The sequence below is a fragment of the Dromiciops gliroides genome, chromosome 5, assembly GCF_019393635.1.
Source record: "Dromiciops gliroides isolate mDroGli1 chromosome 5, mDroGli1.pri, whole genome shotgun sequence".
NCBI lineage: Eukaryota > Metazoa > Chordata > Mammalia > Microbiotheria > Microbiotheriidae > Dromiciops > Dromiciops gliroides.
In genome coordinates, this window is record NC_057865.1 from 47748870 (window position 1) to 47774485 (window position 25616).

Genomic DNA, 25616 nt, shown 5'->3' on the forward strand with positions numbered 1-25616 from the left:
TCCCAGGTTAAGTTCATTACCTCTAACTTCATCCCATACCTGTTAACTCAAACCTTCATTGACTCCACCTCCTTTGGCCTCCTCTCCCCTCTGACTGGAAGGTGGAGCAAATTCCTCCCAATTTCTTCCCTTTCAGAGGGCCAAGACTGGGTTTTCACCTCACCCCACTCTCCACTTGCAGCTCTGGCTGGTTTAAAGTCCATGGAATCAGATGCCCCTGCACCACGTACTCCTCTCCATCCTTCCTACCTTCTTTCCTTCTTTCCTATGTTATCTTGCCCTTTAGGCAGTAAGTTTGTTGACAGCTGAGGCTCTTTTTATTGATTTTATCTCCAGCTTAGCAAAGAGCTTGGCATGTCATAAGCGCTTAAAAAATGTTTACTGGTCTGGAGAGAAATTTGGGATTATGCCCAAAGGGCTATAAATCTGTGTTCCCTTTGATCCAACAATACCACTGCTAGGTTTATCTCCCAAAGACATTCCCCAAAAAGAAAAAAGATCTATTTGTGCAAAAATACTTATAGCAGCTCTTTTTGTGATGGCTAAGACTCGGGAATCAAAGTGATGCCCATCAATTGGGGAGTGGCTAAACAAGCTGTGGTATACGATGGTGATGGAATATTATTGTGCTGTAAGAAATGACAAGAAGGACAATTTCAGAAAGGCCTGGAAAGAGTTGTATGAACTGATATATAGTGAAGAGAGCAGAACCAAGAGAATGTTGTGCACAGTGACAGCAATACTGTTTGCTGAAGAACTGTGAATGACTTAACTATTCTCAGCAATTCAATGATCTAAGAAAATCCCAAAGAACTAATGATGAAGCATACTCTCCACCTCCAAAGAATACAGACTGAAACATGCTATTTTTACTTTCTTTCATTTTTTCTTTTATTCAAGTTTTCTTATACAAAATGACTAATATGGCAATGTTTACATAATTGCACATGTATAACTATATCTGATTGCTTACTGCCTAAGGGAGGGGGGAAAGGAAAGAGGAATAAAATTTGGAATTCAAAACTTAAAAAAAAAGTTTATAGGATTGAACTAGACATATGTGTGTGCATATATATATATGCATATATATATGCACATATACATATAGATACACACACACACACACACACACACACACTACATGCCTGAATGAAACAACACCTAGTAGTAAATCAAGTGGTCATAAAAAGGATTATAAAATGAAGGAGAAGGGGCAGCTAGGTGGCGCAGTAGATACAGCACTGACCCTGAAGTCAGGAGGACCTGAGTTCAAATCCTACCTCAGACACTTAATATCACTAGCTGTGTGACCCTGGGCAAGTGGCTTAACCCCAATTGCCTCACCAAAAAATAAAGGAGAAATTAAATTCTAGAAAAAAAGCAAGAGGTAAAAATGCTGCCATTGAGTGCAACAAAACATCTTTGGGGGGAAAAAATGCCCCATCCCAGTTAAGCCCCTCACTGCACTTTGGAGCTTCTTTCTATGTGTTCTCTTCCTCATTAAATAGTGAACTCTTTCAGGTTTGGGGGTCTTATGCCATTCTTTGTATCCCAAGTTCTCAGCACTGTGCCTGGTGTTTAGTAAATATTTACTGACTGAATATATCAAGAGGAAACGATCAGGCCTTTGAGGAAATCTGACAGTAGTATCTTTTAAGGAACAACAAAGGAAACCGGCAAAGTCTGGACCACAGTAGAGACTAAGTGATTAAAGCAGAAGACCTCAAGTCCATTAGCACTCTATGTTTTGTATTGGAGGTAAGAGAGTGTTGAGAAGACAAGAGCTAAATGGACTGATTTACTGCCCATCATCACTGTAAGTATTCAAGAAGGCAGAAGAGGGATGCAGTAGAAAGGATTCTTGTATTTTTTTTTTGGGGGGGGGGCAGGGCAAGGAGGGTTAAGTGACTTGCCCAGGGTCACAAGCTAGTGTCAAGTGTCTGAGATTTGAACTCAGGTCCTCCTGAATCCAGGGCTGGTGCTTTATCCACTACACCACCTAGCTGCCACCTACCCTAACTTTCAAACATAACCGTAGCTAGGTTTTCAGAAAAAAAGGAGCAGGTATTGTGACATGGCTGTAGATTCTCTGTCAAAGAATAAAGGTCCTAATGAACAAGGGAGGGAGGGGCCTATGTAGGGTAGTGAAGGAATTGCTTAATAAACTAATCACAATATACTATACCAGACTGAAAGGAAAATGGAAGAGATTGCCCTTATTCATGGAGATGTAAACTTAGTATATTAATTTTGGATGTCCCTCACAGAGCTTTTCAGATATAGTTTTGAGAAAGAATAACTGTTGCCATCTGGTATGGCAGTTATTACTATCTTTGGAGAATTATTTTTGTTTCTTTTAGGGGAATATACAAAATCAAAGTCATGCATTATTTTGTAAAGATCTTACTTACAGAGTTCCCTTTTACATAAAAACTGATTAAATTCCTCTTTGAAACAAATAAGATAACTGTGACCTACCACACTCAGTATTTTTTTTTATGGTCAGAAATTTAATCAAAGGCAATCACTTTTTTGTATATGAAAATAAAATTTAAAAATAATAGGAAATCTTTATCAGACAAATTTGTTGTAAAGGGTTTTTTTCCATTTTATTTTCCCTTCTAATATTAAGAAAGTTGGATTTGTTTGTACAAAACATTTTTAACTTTATGTAATTAAAATTATACACTATCTATGATTCTTTTCAATCTTTTGGTCATGAACTCTTCCCCTATCCATAAATCTAAAGAGCTAATCTCTTTATTTTAATAATTGGCTTATAGTGTGACCTTTTATATATAGATTTTGTATCCATTTGGAGCTTCTCGTGTGAGGTATAGATCTGAACATAATTTCAGCCACGATGATGTACACTTTTTCCAAAAGTGTTTATGAATGAGTGAATCCTTACACCAGTAGCTGGGGTCTTTACATGTATAGAAAATTAAGTCTCATAACTCTGTTTGCTTCTATATGTTGTGTACCCAACCTGCTTCCACTGATTGATCTCTCTCTTTTTTTAAGAGTACCAAACTGTTTTGAGAATTAGTGCTTTTAAGTAGGATCTCGTAGTGTTAGTCCCTCTTCCTTCCCACTTTTGGCCTTGAGATTCTTGATCTTTTGTGCCTCTATATGAATTTCATTATTTTTTCTAGTTTTTATACAGTAATCCTTTGGTAGTTTGATTGGTATGATGCTAAAATAAGTAATTTAAGTAGCATTGGTTTTTTTTTTTTTTTAGTGAGGCAATTGGGGTTAAGTGACTTGCCCAGGGTCACACAGCTAGTAAGTGTTAAGTGTCTGAGTCCGGATTTGAACTCAGGTCTTCCTGACTCCAGGGCCGGTGCTCTATCCACTGCGCCACCTAGCTGCCCCCAGCATTGATTTTTATAATATCAGAACGCCACGATAAAATTAAGGGAAAGGGGACACACTTGCCTTTGAACTGTTTGCTAATGAAAAGCATATGCTTCCATCATGGGGGGGAGGGGGCAGGGCTGGCAGGGGCGTTGGCAGGTGTGGGTGGTTCCCTGGCAGGGTTAGGAAGGGAGCCAGGAGGCAGGGAGGGAGAAAGGGTGTAACCATCATCTCATTTACCCACAAACCTGGTCGCTTTTTCTTTTTTTCTTCCAATTCCCTAATTGCTCACTTGAGTTTACTTTAGTATTTTCTGGAGTGGATTCACTAACACTTTTATGAGGACTTGCCTCCTTCTTGTGGACATAAACTTGTACATCTCACAGTTGCCAAGGAAAGTGAAAAAAAATGAGGTTACTAATAAAATCAAGAATGCTTTAAGTCATGAAAGTTAAATATGGGAATATTGAGGATTGACTGTATTAGAGTATGAGCCGACTGAAGGCAGGAACTGATCTTTGAATTCCCTCCCCCCCCCACCCCAATGATCCCCCAGCACAGTGTATATAGATATTAGGTGCTAAATACATATGTCAAATAAATTGCAAAGTATGCTTTACAAATAGCTGACATATTTTGCTCAAAATTTCTGAAAGCACTGCTTTTTCCCTCTACTAACTGAATGACCAGATAAAGCATCTATAATAATAATTTATTATAGAAGTTTTAAAGAAGTAGCAGTGGTTTGTAAAAAACTGGCTCCTTTTCCATACCTTTTTGAGTATCAAGTCTTACCATCTAACCAACTTCTAGGTGATAAGGAAGACTAAATAAAAGCTGAACATTACTTTACACATCTAGGGTCCTTCCATATAACCCCAGTGTGTTCTAGACAGGACCAGAGGCAGCAAGAGCATGTCTATAGTTCTACAGATAACTTCACTGCCCTTTTTGGAACCTGGCAGCAGGGAAATACACAGGGAAACTGAAATCTAGTAATTGATCTTTGGGGTACCATGTTATAATCCACAATCATCATCAGTTAATAATTCATGAGATTCTTTTGGTTGGCAAAATGTTTATAATTCAAAGACAAAATGTGGATAAACAAAACATTCCTTTTCTTTTGTGTTTTCAGTTCAGCAAATATTTATTAAACTTGGTTCTTAAATAAAGAGACTAACATATTATACTAACCAGCAGAAGAGATGTCCTTTTCCACAATCAACAGCAGGAGCACTCAGCAATGGAAAGCTTAGTGAGTCAGAACCAGATGTATTTGACCCCTGCTTTGTTAGTCTGACAGCTCTCTCACAGCCTGGTGTAGGACACCATTTAATTGCAGGATTATTTTCAACAAAGGCCTGGGTGAAAGAAAATACCACAGAAAATTATTTTAATTTGTAAGAATAGAACCTAAATCTTCAAATGTATTTGTGATAAAAGCTGTCTAATGCAACAAATCCAGGTCTATTACACCTTTGAGATAGCAAAATAGCATTGCCAGATAGTAATTTTTTAAAAGAAAAAAATTATATTCAACTTAACTACTATAGTTTATCATTTAAATATAAAATTTCTATTATTTCTTTTATCAAGACATCATATAGTGATAAATTGAAATAATAATTTAATTTAATTTAGATACAGTTTAATGTAACTAATGTTTTCATATTCTCCTTGCAAAATAGAGCTGATCTTATGAAATATTACAAAGAGCACTTTAGCTGTGACCACTGTAACCAAATCGCTGTTTTTTACACTCAAGTAAAAAGTTCACTTACTTTTCAAAACAGGCTCTAGTTTTTGAATGTTCGGTTACTGGTCTGCATGTTATGATCTCAAAATATGAGATCACAAGAATCAAACAACAGCATAATAGTAGTTCATATTTATATGCAGGCTTTTAAGTTTACAGTGTTTTCCTAACAACAAACTCATGTTAACATGTAGTGGAAATATTATTCTTGCTCTCCAGATGAGGCTAAGGGATTAGAAGTGACTTGCCCAAGGTCATTTAGTGAGTAAAAGAGCTGGGACAATAACAAAATTAGTATTGTGAAAGAAGGTACTTAGTCACCTGTTCTTAACATTAAATCAACCTCTCAAGTTAGATCAAGCCCACTAAGCAATTAAGTTATTAATCAGTCCTGTGAAAGATTACAGTATGGGGTATTAAAATTGACAATCCTTCTAACTTTCCCTTCCATCAACAGAGCCAGACACTAAAACCTCCCTCTGTACAGTACAGAACTCAGGCACAGACGTCACTCCGGGTACTCAAAGGTAGCAAAACCAAACCAGTGTTAGTTTGCATTACAGCTCCAAGGCAGACTCTGTCAGGAGGGTCTGGGTTTGAATCCATGAGTGACTCTGGACAAGTCTCAGAATTGGTTTGCTTTTCTGATAATAACAGCGCCATCCTCCCAGGGACATTATGAAGATATAATATATGTAAAGTGTGGTGCAAATTTTCATCCACTATATAAATGCCAAACATTATTATGGTATCTGAAAACCAGCCTTGTTCAGTGTATAGAGTTCATGCCCAGAATGTCGGTCACATGATGACGAATTCTTTGGCTAAAATGAAGAAAAACACAAAACGGCTGTCTTGACATTCACCTCAGTCAAATTTCCAGGATGTCCCTGTGACATCGTTTAGTAATTTCTCCTTTGAGGTCCACTCCATCAAATTTGTTCACAATTCTTTTTTTCAACTGTCAGATAATTCTTTATTTCTCAATTTCAGTATGTGGTTTTTAGTCTCCCTTTCCACTATTGTCCTTGTTAAGGCTAGAAGAAGCGCACTAGGATTCTTGTTCAGGTATAGATTGACTGCATTATATGCCTGAGCTCAGTTCCAGCTTGGACTCTGATTCCATCTTCCATTAGCAGAGCCTGACTCCAAGGAACGCCATGCCCCACCCCAGGAGAAGCTGCTCACTAAGACAATGACTCAGGTTTTGAGACTCTACACCAAAGCTTCTTAAACTGTGGGTTGAAACTCCATATGGGGGTCACATAACTGAATGGAGGTGGCGAAAAACTTGGCAACAGTAAAAGGTTATGTATATCTATTTTATATACCTATATCCCCTGAGCCGCGTAAAAATTTCTGGGGGCAAATAAGGGTCGTGAGTGGAAAAAGTTTAAGAAGCCCTGCTCTATACCTTCTCAACTCATCCTCAGTTGTCTCCCCCTCTGACTGGAAGCTAGAGGAGGAAGTACTAAATTCCTCTTAAAGTCCTCCCTTATAGAGGGCTCAAAACCTTTCCAGCACAAACTCCATCTTCCATAAGCAGCTCTGCAGAGCTTTCATTCCACAAAACCCCGTGCTCTCTACTCAGTACCCCATGGTGTTGTTTCCCCACCCCCAATCCCTTTCAGCTTCCTTTTGCGTGTTGCTATCTCCCATTAGATTTTCAGTTCCTTGAGTGCAGGGACTATCTCCTTCCCTCCCTCCTTCCTAACCCCTAGCACTTAACACAGCTTCTGGCACATAGTAGGCACTTAAATGTTTATTGAATTGATTCTGAGTCAGAGTTATGACTGCTAACAGATTTTAAAGTAAAAATTAGACTGTATTGATGATTTAAAATTAAAATAATGAAGTCAAGCTCATGTTTTACTTAGATATAAATAACTTAATTTACCTTAATATCAAATTGTAGGTATCGTTTGTCCATTTCCTTGGAAACCACACTTTCGATGACATCCACTGGTACCAGCTGGAAGCAGTCATAGGCTGGGCAGAAAATGTTATGGGCTTCACCTTCTTGAATTTTCAGATTCAAAAACCTATCAAAGTTATTAATCAATTAACTGTTGGAAAAAATGAACTGCTGAAAATAATTTTGATATTAGTTTTATTAAGTGTTACTTTGGGAGGCACATGCTGTTGATTTTTCTTCTTTATAGTAAACATTATGTGATAATGGAAGGCATAAAGAGAATTAATTGTAACATATGAACTGCAGAATATTAAGTGAAATACAAAAACAAATCATCACATATAACACTGTTCTATGCTTAATACAAAAAATCAATGACATTTAAAAAGTAATATTAAAGAATCATATTATAGTTGGATTACAGACAAGATTAATTCAATTCCCAAACACCTTTAACAAAAAGAGGGGAATAGTGGTGAATACAAGGTAAAACTTAAATTTTATATTTTTGAAATCATCCCATCATAGTCGACTCACACTCATGCCTCCTCTCTATGTGTACTGCTTCTAACTGCCCTAATAATGATAAAGCTCTTAGGAGTCACAAGCAACATCTTCCGATACAGGAATATAAATAATTTGATCTTATTGAATTCCTTGATTTCTCTTTCCTGTTTACCTTTTTATGCGTCTTTTCAGTCTTGTATCTGAAAATCAAATTTTTTATTCAGCTCTGGTCTTTTTATCAAAAATGCTTCAAAAGTCCTCTATTTCACTGAATATCCATCTCCCCCACCTCCCCACCCCCCGCAAGATTATACTCAGTTTTGCTGGGTAGGTGAATTCTCTATTGTAATTCCAGCTCCATAATATAATATTCCAAGCCCTCTGATTCCTAAAGTAGAAGATGCTAAAACTTGTGTTATCCTGACTGTGGCTCCATGATATTTGAATCGTTTCTTTCTGGATGCTTGCAATATTTTCTCCTTGACCTAGGAGCTCAGGAATTTGGCTATAATATTCCTGGGAGTTTTCATTTGGGGATCTCTTTCAGGTGGTGATTGGGGAATTCTTTCCATTTCTATTTTACCCTCTGGTTCCAGAATATCAATGCAGTTTTCCTTAATAATTTCTTGAAAGATCATGTCTAGGCTCTCAATCATGGCTTTCAGGTAGTCCCATAATTATTAAATTATCTCTCCTTGAACTATTTTTCAGAAGTTACTTTTCCAGTGAGATATTTCACACTGTCTTCTATTTATTCATTCTTTTGGTTTTGTTTTATGGTTAACTTCTCATAAAGTCATTAGCTTCTATAATGATTGGGATGATGCTACCTGCTGGAGACTTACTGCAGGATGCTCTACCATGAGGAGAAGGCATCTGAGGGCAAGATAGGCCTTTCTTTGGCAAGAGGAAGTGACGTTTGCTTGTGGGAGGAAGAGGGGTGAGGCTGGTGCTCTCACTCTCTTTCCTCTGGACTCTGGTGGAGAGCGGAGCTAGAAATGTGCTCTCCCTTTAACAGATAGGAATCTAGGCCTTTCTCTCTCTCTTTACCAAATTCTTATTCTCCTTAATAAATGCTTAAAAGTCTAACTCTTGCTAAAGCTTATAATTTATTGGCGACCACTCATTAGATATTTTAGACAGATTAGCTAGAATTTTAGCCCCTTACACTTCCATTTGTTCAATTCTAATTTTTAAGGAATTATTTTCTTAAGTGAGCTTTTGTACCTCCTTTTCTATTTAGCCAATTCTACTTTTTAAGGAGTTTTTTCTTCAGTGAATTTTTGTGCCTCTTTTTCCATTTGGCCAATTTTGATTGTTAAGTAGTTCTTTTCTTAAGTGAACTTTTGTATATATTTTTCCATTTGGTCAATTCTGCTTTTTTTTTTTTTGCGGGGCAATGGGGGTTAAGTGACTTGCCCAGGGTCACACAGCTAGTTAAGTGTCAAGCGTCTGAGGCCGGATTTGAACTCAGGTACTCCTGAATCCTGGGCCGGTGCTTTACGCACTGTGCCACCTGGCTGCCCCATCCAATTCTGCTTTTTCAAGGCATTCTTCTCATTAGATTTTTGTACCTCTTTTACTGTTTGGCCCAGTCTGTTTTTTTAAGGTGTTATTTTCTTCAGTTTTTGGGGGGGTTTTATGCCTCCTTTACCAAGCTGTTGACTCTTTTTTCATGATTTTCTTGTATCACTCTCATTTCTCTTCCCAATTTTTCCTCCAACACTCTTATATGATTTTCAAAATTCTTTCTGAGTTCTTCCATGGCCTGAGACGAATTCTTAGTTTTCTTAGATGCTTTGAATCTAGGAGTTCTGACTTTGTTGTCTTCTTCTGGGTGTGTTTTAATTCTCCTTGTCACCACTGTAAATTTCTATGGTCAGAATTCTTTTTTCCTGTTGTCTGCTCATTTCGCCAGCCTATTTCTTGACTCTTAACTCTTTGCTAAAGTGAGGCTCTGCTTCTAGGGTGGAAGGTGCACTATCCCAAGCTTCAGGAATTTTATGTAGCTGTTTTCAGAGATACTTATAGGGACCTCTAAGTTTTCAGTTGTTCCATGGTGGTATAATCGAAGGAGAGGTGTGTTTACTCCTCTCTTGGCTTGTGCTCTGGTCTATGAGAGACCACAAGAACATTTTTCTGCCCTAGAACTGTGATGAGGGTCCTTGCTCCACTGTGGCTGGAAACTCTGGTGTGCTACTTCTCTGCTCCTCCTTGCCCTGGGACCGCCACCAATGACTGCAACCCGGATCTGAGTATGAGCAAAGCAACAGAGTCCTGCCCCCAGTACCCTCAAAGTGACCCATGTAATCTTCTGCCCAACTGTTCAACCCCTTTACCATCTGTGGGCTGAGAGCTTTGGAAGCAGCCACTGTGGCTACTAATTCAGTTGCTCCCAAGGGCCTGCTCCTGGTTTACTGGGATCTGGTCTGGTCGGGCGACCTACACTGTACTATGCTCTACTCTCACCCTAATGCAACAGACCTTTCCTGTTGACTCTCTAAGTTGTCTTTGGCAGGGAAATTATTTCATCCCATCCTTTTGTGGGTTCTTATGCTCCAGAATTTGTTTCAGGGAATTATTTAAAGGTGTTCTGAAGGGTTTGGGGGAGAGCTCAGGTGAATCCCCGCCTTTTCTCTGCCATCTTGGCTCTACCTCTCCCCTGAAATTTTAAAGGTAAAATTTAGTCAACTACTTAAAAAATAATTTGGTGAATGTTTTTATAAACTCAATCCTGAAATTATATTTTTTGTATATCTGGTTTTCTTATATAACAGTCTTAAAGAAAGATATATCCAAAAGTTAACTTACATTGTTTAAAACGAAAATAAGAACACCAAAGTCGACATTAAACTAGTGAATACAAGTCTGCAATTACATTATTTATCAAAGATTCATTAGAATTCAATAACTTCTATATTTGTTTTCAATGTTTCTAAAGGACAAATGGCAGGTTACATGTATTATAAAGGATCTAGTCTGATGAGAAGTAAAAAAGTACCTTTAAAAATTATTTCTCAGATTAAGGTATTAAATTGCTTTCTGCATAGTCCCAGTGAGATGGGGTTGATTAAGGAGACATATGACAATAAGCAGAAGTTAAATGTAAGAAAGAATGTTGTTGAAATCTCTCTCCATAATGACAAATGGCATCACTGACATAGTACTCCCTTCTCTACCTTTAGAACCACTATCAATCTGAGAGATTTAATATATTAATCATCAATATCTACATGTTGGCAAAGTATACTGTACCTGCAGTCAGGAAAACATGAATTTCAAATCCAACATTTGACACTTACTAGCTGTGTAACCCTGGGCAAATCATGCAATCTCTGCCTTACTTATTTCCTCATTTGTAAAATGGCAAAAATAATAACTTATCTCCAAGAGTTGTTGTGAGTATAAAATAAGATAATATTTTGTAAAGTGTTTTGTAAACTTTAATAGACTATATAAATACTAGATATTATTGTTATTGAAATAATTTATTCAGTTGACTCAAATCAAAAGTGAAAAATGCTTTTTGAGTACCATTTTGGATAGTAAACTTCACCATTTTCTACTCTGTGATCAGCCACTAAGCCTAGACTTTTTTTTTTTTTTGGGGGGGGGGGGAGTTAATGAGGGTTAAGTGACTTGCCCAGGGCCACACAGCTACTGTCAAGTGTCTGAGCCAGATCTGAACTCAGGTCCTCCTGAATCCAGGGCCACTGCTTTATCTACTGTGCCACCTGGCTACCCCTAAGCCTAGACTTAAAAAAAAAAAAAAAAAAAGGTTTCCTTCATTTCTATTTCTATAACTGTCACAGTACTCTTTGTATACTCAGTTTTTGTTCTAATCTACTGTTCAACATTATTTTTTCCACATTGTACAAAAATTTCCATAGATTTACTAAGACAAATCAAGGAAAGTAGAAACTGATAAAGGACTTTAACTCAAAGTACAATTGACATTTTGCAGAAAGAGAAAAGTTTATGAACTCATTTCTGCCTCAACATGTCTCTGCCTTAGTCTCATGTAGAAGAGGAGGGGATCATTCCATCTCCTATCCCACCTCCACAAAGCCCAAGGCCCCTTGCTTCCCACAGTTTTCTCTGCCTCAGTTTCTTCATCTGTATTATAGTTTCCTCCCTTCTGCTTTCAGAACATTTTATCCCAGCTGTACTTTGCTTTTCCATTCCCACTGCCTTTACCACCTTGCACTTGAACAGCTTCAATAGTACAAATGATCTCCCCTTTCCAATGTGTATCATATTTTCATTTAAGAGATAGGAGCTAGACATGTGATATCTCTGGTATAAGGAACCACTGGTTGGAAAAACCTCATCTCTTCCTTGGGACCACAACTTTTCCTTAAAACGTTACCACATTTACTTTAGCAACTCTTTCTTAATATATTTAGGCAATACTTCAAAATAGCTTCTGTATATTCAAATATAACAAAAAAAGTAAAATACTAAAAATACACCCATTGTTGATGAAGCAAAACTTTTTGTTTGTTTGTTTTGGGTTTTTTGGTGAGGCAATTGGGGTTAAGTGACTTGCCCAGGGTCACACAGCTAGTAAGTGTTAAGTGTCTGAGGCCGGATTTGAACTCAGGTCCTCCTGACTCCAGGGCCGGTGCTCTATCCACTACGCCATCTAGCTGCCCCCCCCCCCAAATTCTTACCTCTGGTAAAAATTAAAGTTACAAATAATTTCAATATGCTGATGATACTAGTAAAAAAATTCATTATTATAAAAGTATTAAATTCAAGGTACTTTATAATTAAATAATAATTAAATTCGGTAAGAAATACTGTCACATATATACTCACGCTTCCCAACATGCTCGACAAAAGTCATGTCCACATGGCATATCCACTGGGTCTTCAAACACAGAAATATTGCACATACAAATGTCACACTACAGAATAAATAAAAAAATACAACATACAAAATCATAATTGTGTAATCAGCAAATCTGCTAAGGATACCATTTTAAGTTATTAATGGACTGGACAAATATTAACAAGGATAACAATTAGCCTTTATATAGTGCTTTATTGTTTGCAATGCTATATATATATGCAATGCTATATATATATATATATACATATATATATATATATGTGTGTGTGTGTGTGTGTGTCTCATGTTATTTGATTCTAAAAACAACTCTGAAGTAACTGTTATAATTATCCCCATTTTATGAAAACAAAACAGATTGTGAAACCTTAACTGACTTTGTGACTGGAGTAACAAAGCTTAAAAGTATTTGGGCAGGATAAAACTGCAAGTCTCCCTGACTGAAGGACTATCTACTATGTCACTTGTTAAACACTCACTATGTGTCAGACACTTAAACTAAGATTTCATTAAAAATCCGAAGCATCCCAAAGTGAAGGGCTGCTCCTCTCACTGGAGGTCTTCAAGCAAAAGCTAGATAATCTCTTATTGGTTATATACTAGTGTTGGTTCTTTTTTAGAGGTGACTTGGAATAGATACCCACTGATTTCACTTCCCAACTATGGAATTCTATGAAGTGGACTAAAATAACGTATTTGGATGTTTTTTTTTAAATGCTAAAAAACGGCACTTTGTTAATTATTAACAAAGGCAAAAAGTGGAGTAATTTATTGACATTTAATCATCAATTGCATTGCAAAAGTTGAATGATTTTATCATAAAATCTAAGTTTTAATGTTATTATACATACCAAAAACTATACATTAGGAAAAGGAATCATACAAACAAAAAAGATGCATTTTTTTTTTTTTTTAGTGAGGCAATTGGGGTTAAGTGACTTGCTCAGGGTCACACAGCTAGTAAGTGTCAAGTGTCTGAGGCTGGATTTGAACTCAGGTACTCCTGAATCCAGGGCCGGTGCTCTATCCACTGCGCCACCTAGCTGCCCCAAAAGATGCATTTTTAAGTCAGAATGACATACTTTATTCCATCTCCACCCATTTTGTGCCTTGAAAAGAATTTCTCTGGGTATCTTTTGAATCAATAATTAAGTTACGAAGTGTACATTTCATATAGGTACAGTAAGAATGAACAAAGCAAAATTATACTTTCAAAGAGGTTTTTCTTATAAAAAACAAAGAGTTTTTCTTTTGGTTAAAGAATTCAAGACATTTCAGTTGTGTACCATACTATGCTGACAGAATGTACTTTTGAAATGCAGATATTGACACTACAGTTTTGGAATAAGTAAAGTGAACAACCAATAGGTATTTATTATTAAATAGCCATTATGTGCCAGGCACTGTGCTAGGAAATGAGAAATCTTGTTAAGCTTGTTATAGAAAAGGAGAATCTGGGTCTAATCTTGGAACTGGCACTTATTGATTTGTGACCTTGGGAAATTATTCAAATTCTCTAGGTTTTAGTTTCCTCAACTGTTTAAAAAAAAAAAGGTGAGACTAGATTATATTTAAGATCTCTTCTACAGCTTTGGTTCCTGTGATCCTATAACCAAATGCAAAGAGATAAGAGAGGGGAGAACAAGTTCAAGACAGAACAGCCAAGACTGGTTGAAACCTAGATTATATAAATGGACACAGAATAAGATTGTGATCAAAAAGGCAGATTGGAACCAGATAAGGGAGATAATGAAATAATAGGAAAAGAGGAGTAAATTTAAGAAGTTTCTAAAACTTTCGAGAGCACAGTAACTTTGGCAGCTGAGTGAAAGATGGATGAGAGTGGTAGGAAGAAGAGGCATTTTAATGGTCAGCCCAGAGATGTGAGGACCAAAATTACTGTGGTAGTAGTTTGAGAGTAGCAGGAAAGCTGTGTGCTAGATGATCAGAATGATACAGTGATAAATTGCTTAAAGAAAAAATGGGAGGCAACCTGGAGATGTAAAAAGGATGGCAGGGGCAGCTAGGTGGCGCAATGGATAGAACACCGGCCCTGGAGTCAGGAGGACCTGAGTTCAAATCCGGCCTCAGACACTTAACACTTACTAGCTGTGTGACCTTGGGCAAGTCACTTAACCCCAATTGCCTCACTTAAAAATAAAAAAAAAAAATTAAAAAAAAAAAAAGGATGGCAATTTTCTTGAGGCCTCAATGAGTATAGGAGGCTGTGGGGAACAAGAGTAAAAAAGCAACGAAGGGAAGAACTAGAATGGGAAGAATGGAAGAGGGTGGGGGAAGGAGGAGAATGTTGTTCTAGGAAGGGAAAGGTTTCTATTACCGATGATGATGGATCCTCGCCCCCCCCCCCCCAATTTATTCTGTATTACGGTCCCTGTTGTCCCTTGGTCTGTTTGTAAATCATTTATGTTTTGTGTTGTGGTTCTCGCATTTATAACTCAAGTTCCTAGATCTCCCTCAATTCATAAGCACCCTGGGGGCCCCTATGTTGCCCCCACTCAACAGGAAGCAGTAACAGAAGAGATGATGGTTATCCTTTTTCCCAGGGTATATGAAAACCCATAAGGGAGGCTATGAAGACCTGAGACTATAAGAATGAAAAAAAATGACAGGCTATAGAAAGAAACTTAGACTAGAAATAAAAGAAAAATGGAGATATGGGAACCAGAGACATGTGCAGAAAAGGCCAAAGTTGACCCCAGATTCACCTTATGACATGTAAACCCCCAAAACACACCTCCATGGAAAAAGGTCCCCGCCTCGGGGGTTGGCTTAGGACCCCAGGAACTCCAAATTAGGACAGGCCTTCCCCTGTACCTCCCATACTATAAATAACTGTCTTTTCTTTCACTATTCGAGAGATACCATTCCACTATTCTGGTTCTCTCCCTGTGGTCACCCACAGTATTGCAATAAAACTTGGGAAACTGAGTCACTGAGTCTTGTAATTCTTTTGGGATGACTCACGACCAATCTGACCCCAAATTCCATCCCACATCAATACCATGGAGGAAGAGATAATTTATTTTCATTGTTTGCCCTTTGTTCTTGACGAGGACCAAGACTTGTGGGGGCTTGCTATAGCTTGTTATCCATGTGACATGTTCTTATTTTCATTTACTTGTTTAGGTAACTCAGAGTTTAAGCATTTCAATTGTATGACATGTTTTTCTCACTATTATTATTCTTGGTTTTTTGTATGTTTTTTAAAATGACTAATTCTGATTTTAACTCTAAGAGGTCAATAGTCTTTAGAGATAGCTGATTCAGGAATCAATTTCTCATCAATAACAAGTCTTTTTCCTGTCAAACACAATCTATCTCATATATTCTGCTTGCTATGTCCACTCCCTACCATTTAAAAAAACCCAAAATCTCACGAAACAAAAGTAATTACAAACATTAAGTCAAGTATAAGACAATGATAAATTTCAAATTTAATACACACCAAAGCTGTATCCAGGTCACCAGGAGATAAACTAATTTCATCTGGAGAAGTGACAGAAGAGCGAGTTGTTCTTGGAGTTCGAGGAGAAGGAAGTGTGTCCCAGGCATTGTACCCACTTGGAGGTGGGGTTGGCATTTGAACACCTGAACGTTGGCAGCAATTCTCTGGATTAGACATCCATGCTTCAAGTAATTTTTCCCTGTCCCAGTCTTAACAAAAAATGAGAAAGATAATGCTCAGCAAAAATAAAATGTCAGTTTTTAAAAATCCTAATCCTGAAGAGGTTTGAGTTACCTAAAATTTTTTTAAAAATACAAACATGTATAGATATCTTAGAGTTACTAATAATTCATGGAGTCAGAAAATAGGGATTCAGGACACCTCCAAAGATTTATGGTAGGAAAGTAATCAAGCCTGAGTCTCAATTCTTTATAAAATGGGAAAACATGCAACACTCTCCTAACAGAATGAGAAAAATACTTTGAAACTTTAAAGCACTAGAGTTATTTTATGTAACAACGTATAATGTATCAAACCATTAGGAAAATAGAAATTATATTCGTGACATCACAGATTATATGGAGAAAGAAAAGACTTTAAAGATGATCTGGCCCAACCCCTTCATTTTACCAATTAAAAAACCAAAAGCAAACAGATTGACTTGTCCAAGGTAAATCCAATTATTAATATTTGTAAGTGAAAAATATCACACAGAAATGTTCATAGAGTGATGAAATATTGATTCATTGGGAATGATGGAACTTGAACTCTTTAATATATCACATTTTGACTTTCTACACCATCACTTCCCTTTCAATCAATGTAAATAGAGGTTGTTTATTAATTTAATTGTGGAATTCATTTAACCCTCTGACAATGCAGACATTCAAATTTCAGTTTTTCACTTGTTTGAGACAAATACATTATAATACAATTTAATAGGGTCTTTAAACTTTAGGATACTTCAAACCTTTCAAAAACCAGTTTACCTCCCTCAGGATGTTGGAAAAAATTCTTGATCAGTTGACATATAACATTAATATAGAAAAAAATGAATTAACAGTCAAGATTTTGGATTATATTCCACACAACAATGCAATGTAATCCACTTTATATTTTCATTTTGGGTATGGTAGGGTAGGAGAATTTTGATAATAATCATAATAACAAATTTATGTATTACTTTGAGGTTTGCAAATATTATCTCATTTGATCTTCAAAACAACCCTCAGAGGTAGGTGTTATTATGTTGTTATTTTTACAGAAGGGGATTTTATTCTTTTTGTTTAAAAACTATTTTTTCCCAATTGCATGTAAAAACAATTAACATGTAGTTTTTTAAATTTTGAGTTTCAAATCCTCTCCTCCCTGAGAAAGCAAGCACATTGATATAGGAAATGTGTGTGCAATCATGCAAATCGTATTTACATATTGGTAACGTATAAGAAAACAAAGACCCCTCAAAAATAAAGAATGTGAAAAAATAGGATGTTTCAATCTACATTGATTCCCTCACTACTTTCTCTGGAGGTGGATAGCATTTTTTATCATGAGTCTTTTGGAATTAACTTCTTGGATCATTTTATTGCTGGGAATAGCTAACTCACAGTTGATCTTTGTTTAATATCGCTGTTATTGTGTACAATGTTCTGGTTCTGTTCACTTTACTCTGTATCAGTTGATGTAAGTCTTTCCAAGTTTTTCTGAAATCATGCTGCTGTTCATTTTTTATAGCACAATAGTATTACATTCGCAACAACTTGATAGGTATCCCTTCAATTTCCAATTCTTTGCCACCACAAAAAGAGCTACTATAAATATTTACATACAAATGGGTCCTCTTTTTGTTTGTTTTTTGCGGGACAATGAGGATTAAGTAACTTGCCCAAGGTCACACTGCTAGTAAGTGTCAAGTGTCTGAGCCCAGATTTGAACTCAGGTCCTCCTGAATTCAAGGCCAGTGCTTTATCCACTGCGCCACCTAGCTGCCCCCAGGGTCCTCTTTTTTTTAAAAAAAGAAATCTCTTTGGAACTCGGACCTTGTAGTGGTATTTCTGGGTCTAAGAATATGCATATCTTTATAACCCTTTTTGTACATTTCCAAATTGCTCTCCAGAATGGTTGGACCAATTCACAACATCATCAACAAAACATTAGTGTCCAAATTTTTCTGACATCCATTCTAACATTTATAATTTTCCTTCTCTGTCATAATAGACAGGTGGCACCTCAGAGTTTTAATTTGCATTTCTCTAATCAATAGTGACTTAGGGTATTTTTTCATATAAGGATAGCTTTGATTTCTTTGCCTGAAAACAGCCTTTTCATATCTTTTGACCGTTTATCATTTGGGGAATGACTTGTATTTTATAAATTTGACTCAGTTCTTGATATATTTCAAAAAATGAGGCCTTTTTCAGAAACGTTTATTGTAAAACACCCATTTTCCCCAACTTTTTGCTTTCCTTTTAATCTCAGATGCATTGGTTATGTGTAAATCCTTTTAAATTTAATAATAAAAATTAACCATTTTATATTTTGTTATGCTCTCTTGTTTGGTCCTAAATACTTCCCCTATTTATAGATCTGACAGGTAAACTATTCCATGCTCCCCTAATTTACCTATGGCATCACCCTTTACATCTAGATCATGTACCTACTTGGACCTTATCTTAGTATATGGTATAAGATGTTGGTCTATACCTAGTTTCTGCCAAACTGTTTTCCTAGCAGTTTTTGTCAAATAGTAAGCTCTTGTCCCCAAAGCTAGGATCATTAGGTTTCTTGAAGTCAAATTACAATGGTCATTTACTACTGTGGCTGGTGTACCTATTCTATTCCCTGATCCACTACTGCCAGCACCAGATTGATTATTGTTTTATAATACAGTTTAAAATCTGATACAGTGAGGCCACCTTCATTTTTTCTTTAATTCCTTTGATATTCTTGATCTTTTGTTCTTCCAGATGAAATTTATTATTTTTTCACACACTATACACTATTTTTTATAGTCTGATTGGTAAAGCAGTGATAAGTCGATTAATTTAGGTAGAATTGTCATTTTTCTTCATGGGCTCAGCCTACCTGTGAGCAATTAATATTTTCCCAAATGTTTAAATCTGACTCTATTTGTCTGAAAAGCTTTTTGTAACTGTATTCATATAGTTTTTGGGTTTATCTTGTTGCTTTGGTAATAGTTAGAAATGCTGCTGATTTATGTAGGTTTATTTTATATCCTGCAACTTTGCTAAAGTTGTTAAATTATTTCAACTAGTTTTTTCCTTGATTCTTTAGGGTTCTCTAAGTATATCATCATATTATTTGCAAAAAGTGATAGTTTTGTTTCCTCATAGCCTATATGAATTCCTTCAATTTCTTTTTCTTCACTTATTGTTGTAGCTAGTATTTCTGTTAAACTATTGAATAATAGTGTTGATAACAGGCACACTTGCTTCAACCTGATCTTCCTGGAAAGGCTCCTAGCTTATCCCATTACAGATGCTTGCTGATGGTTTTAGATATTTATTATTTTAAGGAAAGCTCTCTAGCGTTTTGAATAGGAATGGGTGATATATGATGATATGATTTCCAATGGTTAATAATATGGTCAATCATGCTGATAATTTTCCTAATATTGAATGAGCTCTGCATTTTTGGTATAAATCCCACCTGCTCACAGCGAGTGAGCCTGGTGATATATTGTTGTAGTTTCCTTGCTAATATTTTATTTTAAATGTTTTCATCGGTATTCATTTAGGAAACTGGTTTCTAGATTTCTTTCTCTGTCTTTGTACTTTTTGCCTTAGGTATCAAAACTATATTTCCTTCATAAAATGAATGTGACAGGACTCTCTCTTGGCCTATTTTTCCAAATAAGTTATATAGTACTGTAATTAATTGTTCTCTAAATATCTGGTAGAATGCACTTGTGAAACCATCTGGTGGGGATTTTTCTTAGGGAGCTCACTGGTGGCTTGTTCAAAAGGTTTTTAAGGTGAGGTTATTTAAGTATTCTATTCCCTCTTTTGTTAATCTGAGCAACTTATATTTTCATAAATATTCGTTCATTTCACTTAGATTGTCAGACTTATTGGCATATACTTGGGCAAGATAGCTCTTAATAACTGCTTTTTTTCTTTATTGGTAAATTCACTTTTTTCATTTTTGATGCTGGTAATTTGATTTTCTTCTTAACTAAAATCACCTAATGGTTTATCTATTTTATTTTTTTCCCCATAAAACCAGCTCCTAATTTTATTAGTTTAATGTATTACTTTCCATTTTTATTATCTCCTTTGATTTTCAGGATTTCAAATTTAGTGCTGAATTCTGGATGTTTAATTTGTTCTTTTTCTAGTTTTAATTCTGGTAGGTTGTCTCATTGCAGTCATTTGCCTTACTGAAATGATTATTTCCATGATTTGTTCTTTGACCAAATCCTTAAAATTCATATTTATGTTCCCATGGTTCTAAATTGAATAAAATTTTTATTGAGATCTGAAAAGGGTACTTGGGTTTGCATGCTGGTTCTTATTTAAAGCAATTGTGTGAACATAGGCAAATTATTTTACCACTTGAAGCCCCAATTTCTTTTATTTCAAAGAAGGGGGGGGGTGATGGGAAAAAAATTCTCTTTACAAAGTTGTATGACAAGGGCTTTCTAAACTTTAAAGCAGTGGTATAAAACTCAAATAGAAATGATGGCCACTATTCCATACATAAAAAGTAGGTAGGTGGCTCAGTGGACACTGGGCCTAGATCCAGGAAAACTCATCTTTCTGAATTCAAATCTGGCCTCAGACACTTACTAGTTCTGTGTCCCTGGACAGGTCACTTTTTTTTTTTTTAAAGTGAGGCAATTGGGGTTAAGTGACTTGTCCAGGGTCACACAGCTAGTGTGGGGCTGGATTTGAACTCAGGTACTCCTGACTCCAGGGCCAGTGCTCTATCCACTGCACCACCTAGCTGCCCCTGACAGGTCACTTTTAACTCTGCTGGCCTCAGTTCCTCATTTATAAAATGAGCTGGAGAAGGAAATGGCAAACCACTCTAGTATCTTTGCCATGAAAACCCCAACTAAGGTCAGGAAGAGCAAGACATGCTTGAAAGACAAACAGCCACAAAACATTTTAAGGAGTTGTTTTCTTTACTGAATTTTTGTACCGCTTTTTCCATTTTTGTGCTTCCTTTACTAAGTTTTTGACTTTTTTTTCATGATTCTCTTGCACCACTCTCATTTCTTTTCCATTTTTTCCCTTCTACCTCTTTTTTGATTTTTAAAATCCTTAGTGGGCTTGACGCCAATTCACATTATTTTCTGAGGCTTCATATGTAGCTGTTTTGATATTGTTATCCTCTTCTGAGTTTATATTTTGACTTACACTGTCACCATGGTAACTTCTTATTGTCAGATTATTTTTTATTTGTTTTTTGCTTACTTTTTTCAAGCCTATTTCTTTCTTTCTTTTTTTTTCTGGGCGGGTGTCAAGTGTCAGAGGCCAGATTTGAACTCAGGTCCTTCTGAATCCAGGGCCAGTGCCACCTAGCTGTCCCCTATTTCTTCACTTTTAATTTTATGTTGAACATGGGCTCTGTTCCTGGGACGGTGCGGGGAGGGGTATGCCAACCTTTGCATTTTTCATGATGCTCTTTTCAGAGGTAATTCTAGGAAACTTTAAGTTTTTGGTTTTTCTACGGTGCTATGATTTAAGAAGAGGTGTAGTGACTGTTCTGTGGTCTGGTCTGTGAGCAACCACCCAGCACTCTTTTCCACCTTGGATCTTTGACCTGGATCCCAACTCCCCTGTAGCTGAATGTTCTAATGTGCTAGTGTTCCTGTTCATCCTGGAACTGTGACCAGGGAGACTTGTTGAGTGTGTGTGCACTGGAGATGTGTGCATCAAGTCAACTAGCATTCATTCAGTCCTTATTATGTGAGACTTTGTACTAAGGTGATGGGGATACAAAGAAAGGCAAAATCCAGTTTCTGTTCTCAAGTAGCTCACAATCTAATGGGAGAGACAATCTCAGGGAAAGCATTAATATTAAAGAGAATCAGGAAAAGCCTCACATATAGAAGGTGGGACTTTAGAGGACTTGAATAAAGTCAAGAGGTAAAGATAAAGAAAAAAAACATTATAGGCATGGGAGATAACCAATGAAAATGCAGAATTGGGAAATGGGATGTCTTCCCTTCAGGGAGCGTTCAATCTTTCCTTCCCCAAAAGGGGAGGTCCTTCAAAAACTGCCTATGGGAGAGTTTTCCTTCTCAATTTAGTAGCATATGTAACCTTGGGGTGGGCCAGGTATGGCCCCTCCCAAATGAGTTAGCTAAAAACGGGAATATTAATCTTTACCACAAATAATTTTTACATCCCCCCCCCTTTGTTTCTTTGGAAAACCTGTATGTGTTTGCCTATGAAACACCACTCACAGGGTAATTGTAGGGTTCAAATGAGATAATGTCTGTAAAGAATTTTGTAAATCTTAAAGAATTAAAAAATAAATCCCAGTTATGATTATGATTTAGTGATAGCAAATAACTCACATAAAAATAAAATGAACATCCTTAGAACCATTTTCTTTAAAAATGTTAATGCACTACCATTTGTAATCAGCATTTTCTAGTTGGAAGGCAATGCCAAAAAATGGAGGACAAGGCTCTGAAAATTATATTCTAAATTTTGCTTAAGCCATACTCTGATAAAATGTGGCATTGTAAGCAACATGAAAGCAGATTAAAAACCCTACGTATTTTTTTCAGTTTCCCTCATTTGAATTCAAAACATAATCAATGTTTGCTGATTTTCACTGATCTATTATCTAAGATTTGATTTGATATGAGTAGACATAAAATATTTGCATGTAAATCATCTGAAAGCTTCTATGTTTCTGTCATTACCATGAGCTCTGAGTAAAGCCTCAGCAGTGAACAATGGGGCCTGAAGCATGTCAGCAGATTCTACTATCAGCATATCTTTTAGTCTTCGAAGATCCTGTGGTCTTAATCCTTCATATGGCTGTGAAAAGAACAGAATCAGAGGCTAAATCAGATGTTGAGTAACTGAAGATTTAAAAAACTTACTATGACTAAAACATTACTATCATTTTGCATTTATATTGTGAAGTATAAGAGGGAGCACGTTGTAGTAGACTTTGAAACACTCCAGAGAACAGCAACACAAGAAAGGCAAACTACCAAATATAGAATTAATTAAATAAATTATACCATATGTAAAAACTATTATGAACAAACTTTGAAAACACTTATTTTAGGGGCAGCTAGATGGCATAGTGGATAGAGCACTGGCCCTGGAGTCAGGAGTACCTGAGTTCAAATCCTGCCTCAGACACTTAACACTTACTGGCTGTGTGACTCTGGGCAAGTCACTTAACCCCAAGTGCCTCACACACACAAAAAAAAACAACAAAAATCCCCCACTTATTTTAGGTTAAAAGACAGCACTAACAAGAAGCAGTAAAATATTTCTTTCTAAAAAGTATAAAGAAAAAAAAAGAAAAAAGTATATGAAGGGTTAAAATTGAAAGCAGAATTTAAAGAAACAGAAGAAATGATACTAGAGGAACAGGCTTGAAACATCATAGACTAAACCCCACTACTCTTAAAGGGGTGTGTGTGTGTGTGTGTGTGTGTGTGTGTGCGCGTGCGCACACACACACTTTTAATTGCTTTTTTATATAAAAGTATTTATATATTTTCCAGTTACATGTAAAGACAGTTTTCAACATTTGTTTTTATAAGATTTCTACTTGTATCAATATATTTTGTGGGACTAAATTGACAAATAGGGAAGAGGGTGCATCAAAAGAGAGGGAGGAGAAGAGGGAATGTACAATTACATAAATCAAGTCCATGGGCAAACAATAAAGGAAGATAATTCCTGCGGTCCTCAGCAAAAAGTGAAGCCTCTTTTGAATTATTCCCATTTTATAATTGAGGAAACAGTGGCAAATAGGTTCAGTGCCTTGCCAAGTCACAAGGTATACCGGCTAAAAAATAAAAAGGTTAGTCAGTGAAACAGAGTAGGCATATAATACACAGTAAATGATTACAGTAACCTTGTGTTTGACAAATGTAAAACTTTATTATCAGACTTATGAGACAGAACATTGTTGGATGTAAAATGGATAATTTTATTACACTACATTAAAAAGTTTTTGTACAAAACCAATGTAGCTAAGATTAGAAGGAAAACAGACGTCTGGGGAAATTTTTTTATACATAGTTTCTTGTATAAAGGTCTTATTTCTTAAATACATAGAGAACTCTGTCAAAATTTTAAGAGTCATTCCCCAACTGAAAAATAGTCAAAGAATATGAATGGGCATTTCTTGGAGGAAGAAATCAAAATTATATACAGTTCTATGAAAAAATGCTCTAAATCACTCATTAGAGAAATGCAAATTTAAAAAACTTTGAGGTATCTCTCACCTATCAGATTGACTAAAATGATAGAAGGGGAAAATGACAATTGTTGGAGGGGAATGTGGAAATACTAGGACACTAATATACTGTTGGTGAAACTGAACTGATCCAATCATTTTAAAAAGAAATCTGGAATTATGCTCAAAGAGTTATAAAACTGTGTATGTATCCTTTGACCCAGCAATACCACTATTAAGTCTGTTTCCCAAGATGGTACGAGGCTATGCCCATCAATTGAAGAATAGCTAAACAAGTTGTAGTATATGTCTGTGATGGAATACTACTGTGTTGTAAGAAATGATGAGCAGGTTGGTTTTTAGAAAAACAAGGAAAGATTTGCATGAAATAATGAGTGAAATAAACAGAACACTGTGCACAGAAACAGCAGCATTGTCCAAAGACTAACTGTGAATGATTAAGTTATCCTGAGTATTATCTTATGAAAGAAGATGCTCCTCTAGAGAAAGAACTGATACATAGAAATATTCATAGTATGGTTTCTCTGTCTCTCTCTGTCACTCACACACACACACACACACACACACACACACACACACCCCTGTGTCAAATGGTGGCTTTTTTAGTGGGTGGTGAGGAGGAAGGGAAGGAGACAGTTCAAAATGTAAAATGTAACCAAAAAATTGTTAGGAGACAACGAAGGATGTCCCCTGACATGACTATTATCTGATATGGTTTCTATAGCAATATGATAAGAGAGAATAAACATCCTGATAAAAAGGAAACAAAATGATTACTCTTTGCATGATGACTTATTTAGAGCATACCTCTCTTTTGTCTAAAGCAGCATATTCAGCTTCTATGTCTTCAGCTTCTGGATCCCTTGAGAAAACCATCTGAGATTCAAGATTGAGGGCCAGGTCTTTGTGGTGTTGCTTCTCAGCACAGTCACAAGGAGTATCTTTATTTTCATTCTCAGCAAACAAGTCTCCACCATGTTTTACTAAAAGCTTAAAAAACATTAAGACTGATCAGTTACAGACTTTAAATGAAGGTAAAACAATACACATAGTATCGAAGTAGCCCTTTTAAAAGGTCTGATAAAACAACATCTATGAAGTGTGTGTGTGTGTGTGTATGTGTATACACACATCTAGGCAATTAACATTATCAAGATAGGATCCCGATTTCTAATCCAATTTAACAACATTTCTTAAGAACGTGTAAGATATGAGAGGTAACAGTGCAGCTGGGATTGGAGTCAGAAAGACCTGGGTTCAAACCCCACCTTTAACAGACAACAGCTATCTGACTCTGGGCCAATCATACAACCTATGTGTGTCTCAGGCAACTCTG

General features: G+C 36.3%; 1 protein-coding gene across 6 annotated transcripts in view; it reads right to left on the bottom strand.

The window, feature by feature from the left end:
- The window catches only part of ANKIB1 (ankyrin repeat and IBR domain containing 1), a 131193-nt gene that overhangs the window by 30857 nt on the left and 74720 nt on the right, over positions 1-25616 (bottom strand). For all 6 annotated transcript variants that reach the window (XM_043966723.1, XM_043966720.1, XM_043966717.1 and 3 more), the window contains 6 exons: positions 25088-25270; positions 22758-22875; positions 15857-16065; positions 12360-12448; positions 7014-7158; positions 4555-4721 (listed from right to left, as the gene is read on the bottom strand). In XM_043966723.1, coding sequence (XP_043822658.1) covers positions 4555-4721; positions 7014-7158; positions 12360-12448; positions 15857-16065; positions 22758-22875; positions 25088-25156 — 797 coding nt within the window. In that variant the 5' untranslated portion in view covers positions 25157-25270. The remainder of the gene's footprint in view (positions 1-4554; positions 4722-7013; positions 7159-12359; positions 12449-15856; positions 16066-22757; positions 22876-25087; positions 25271-25616) is intronic.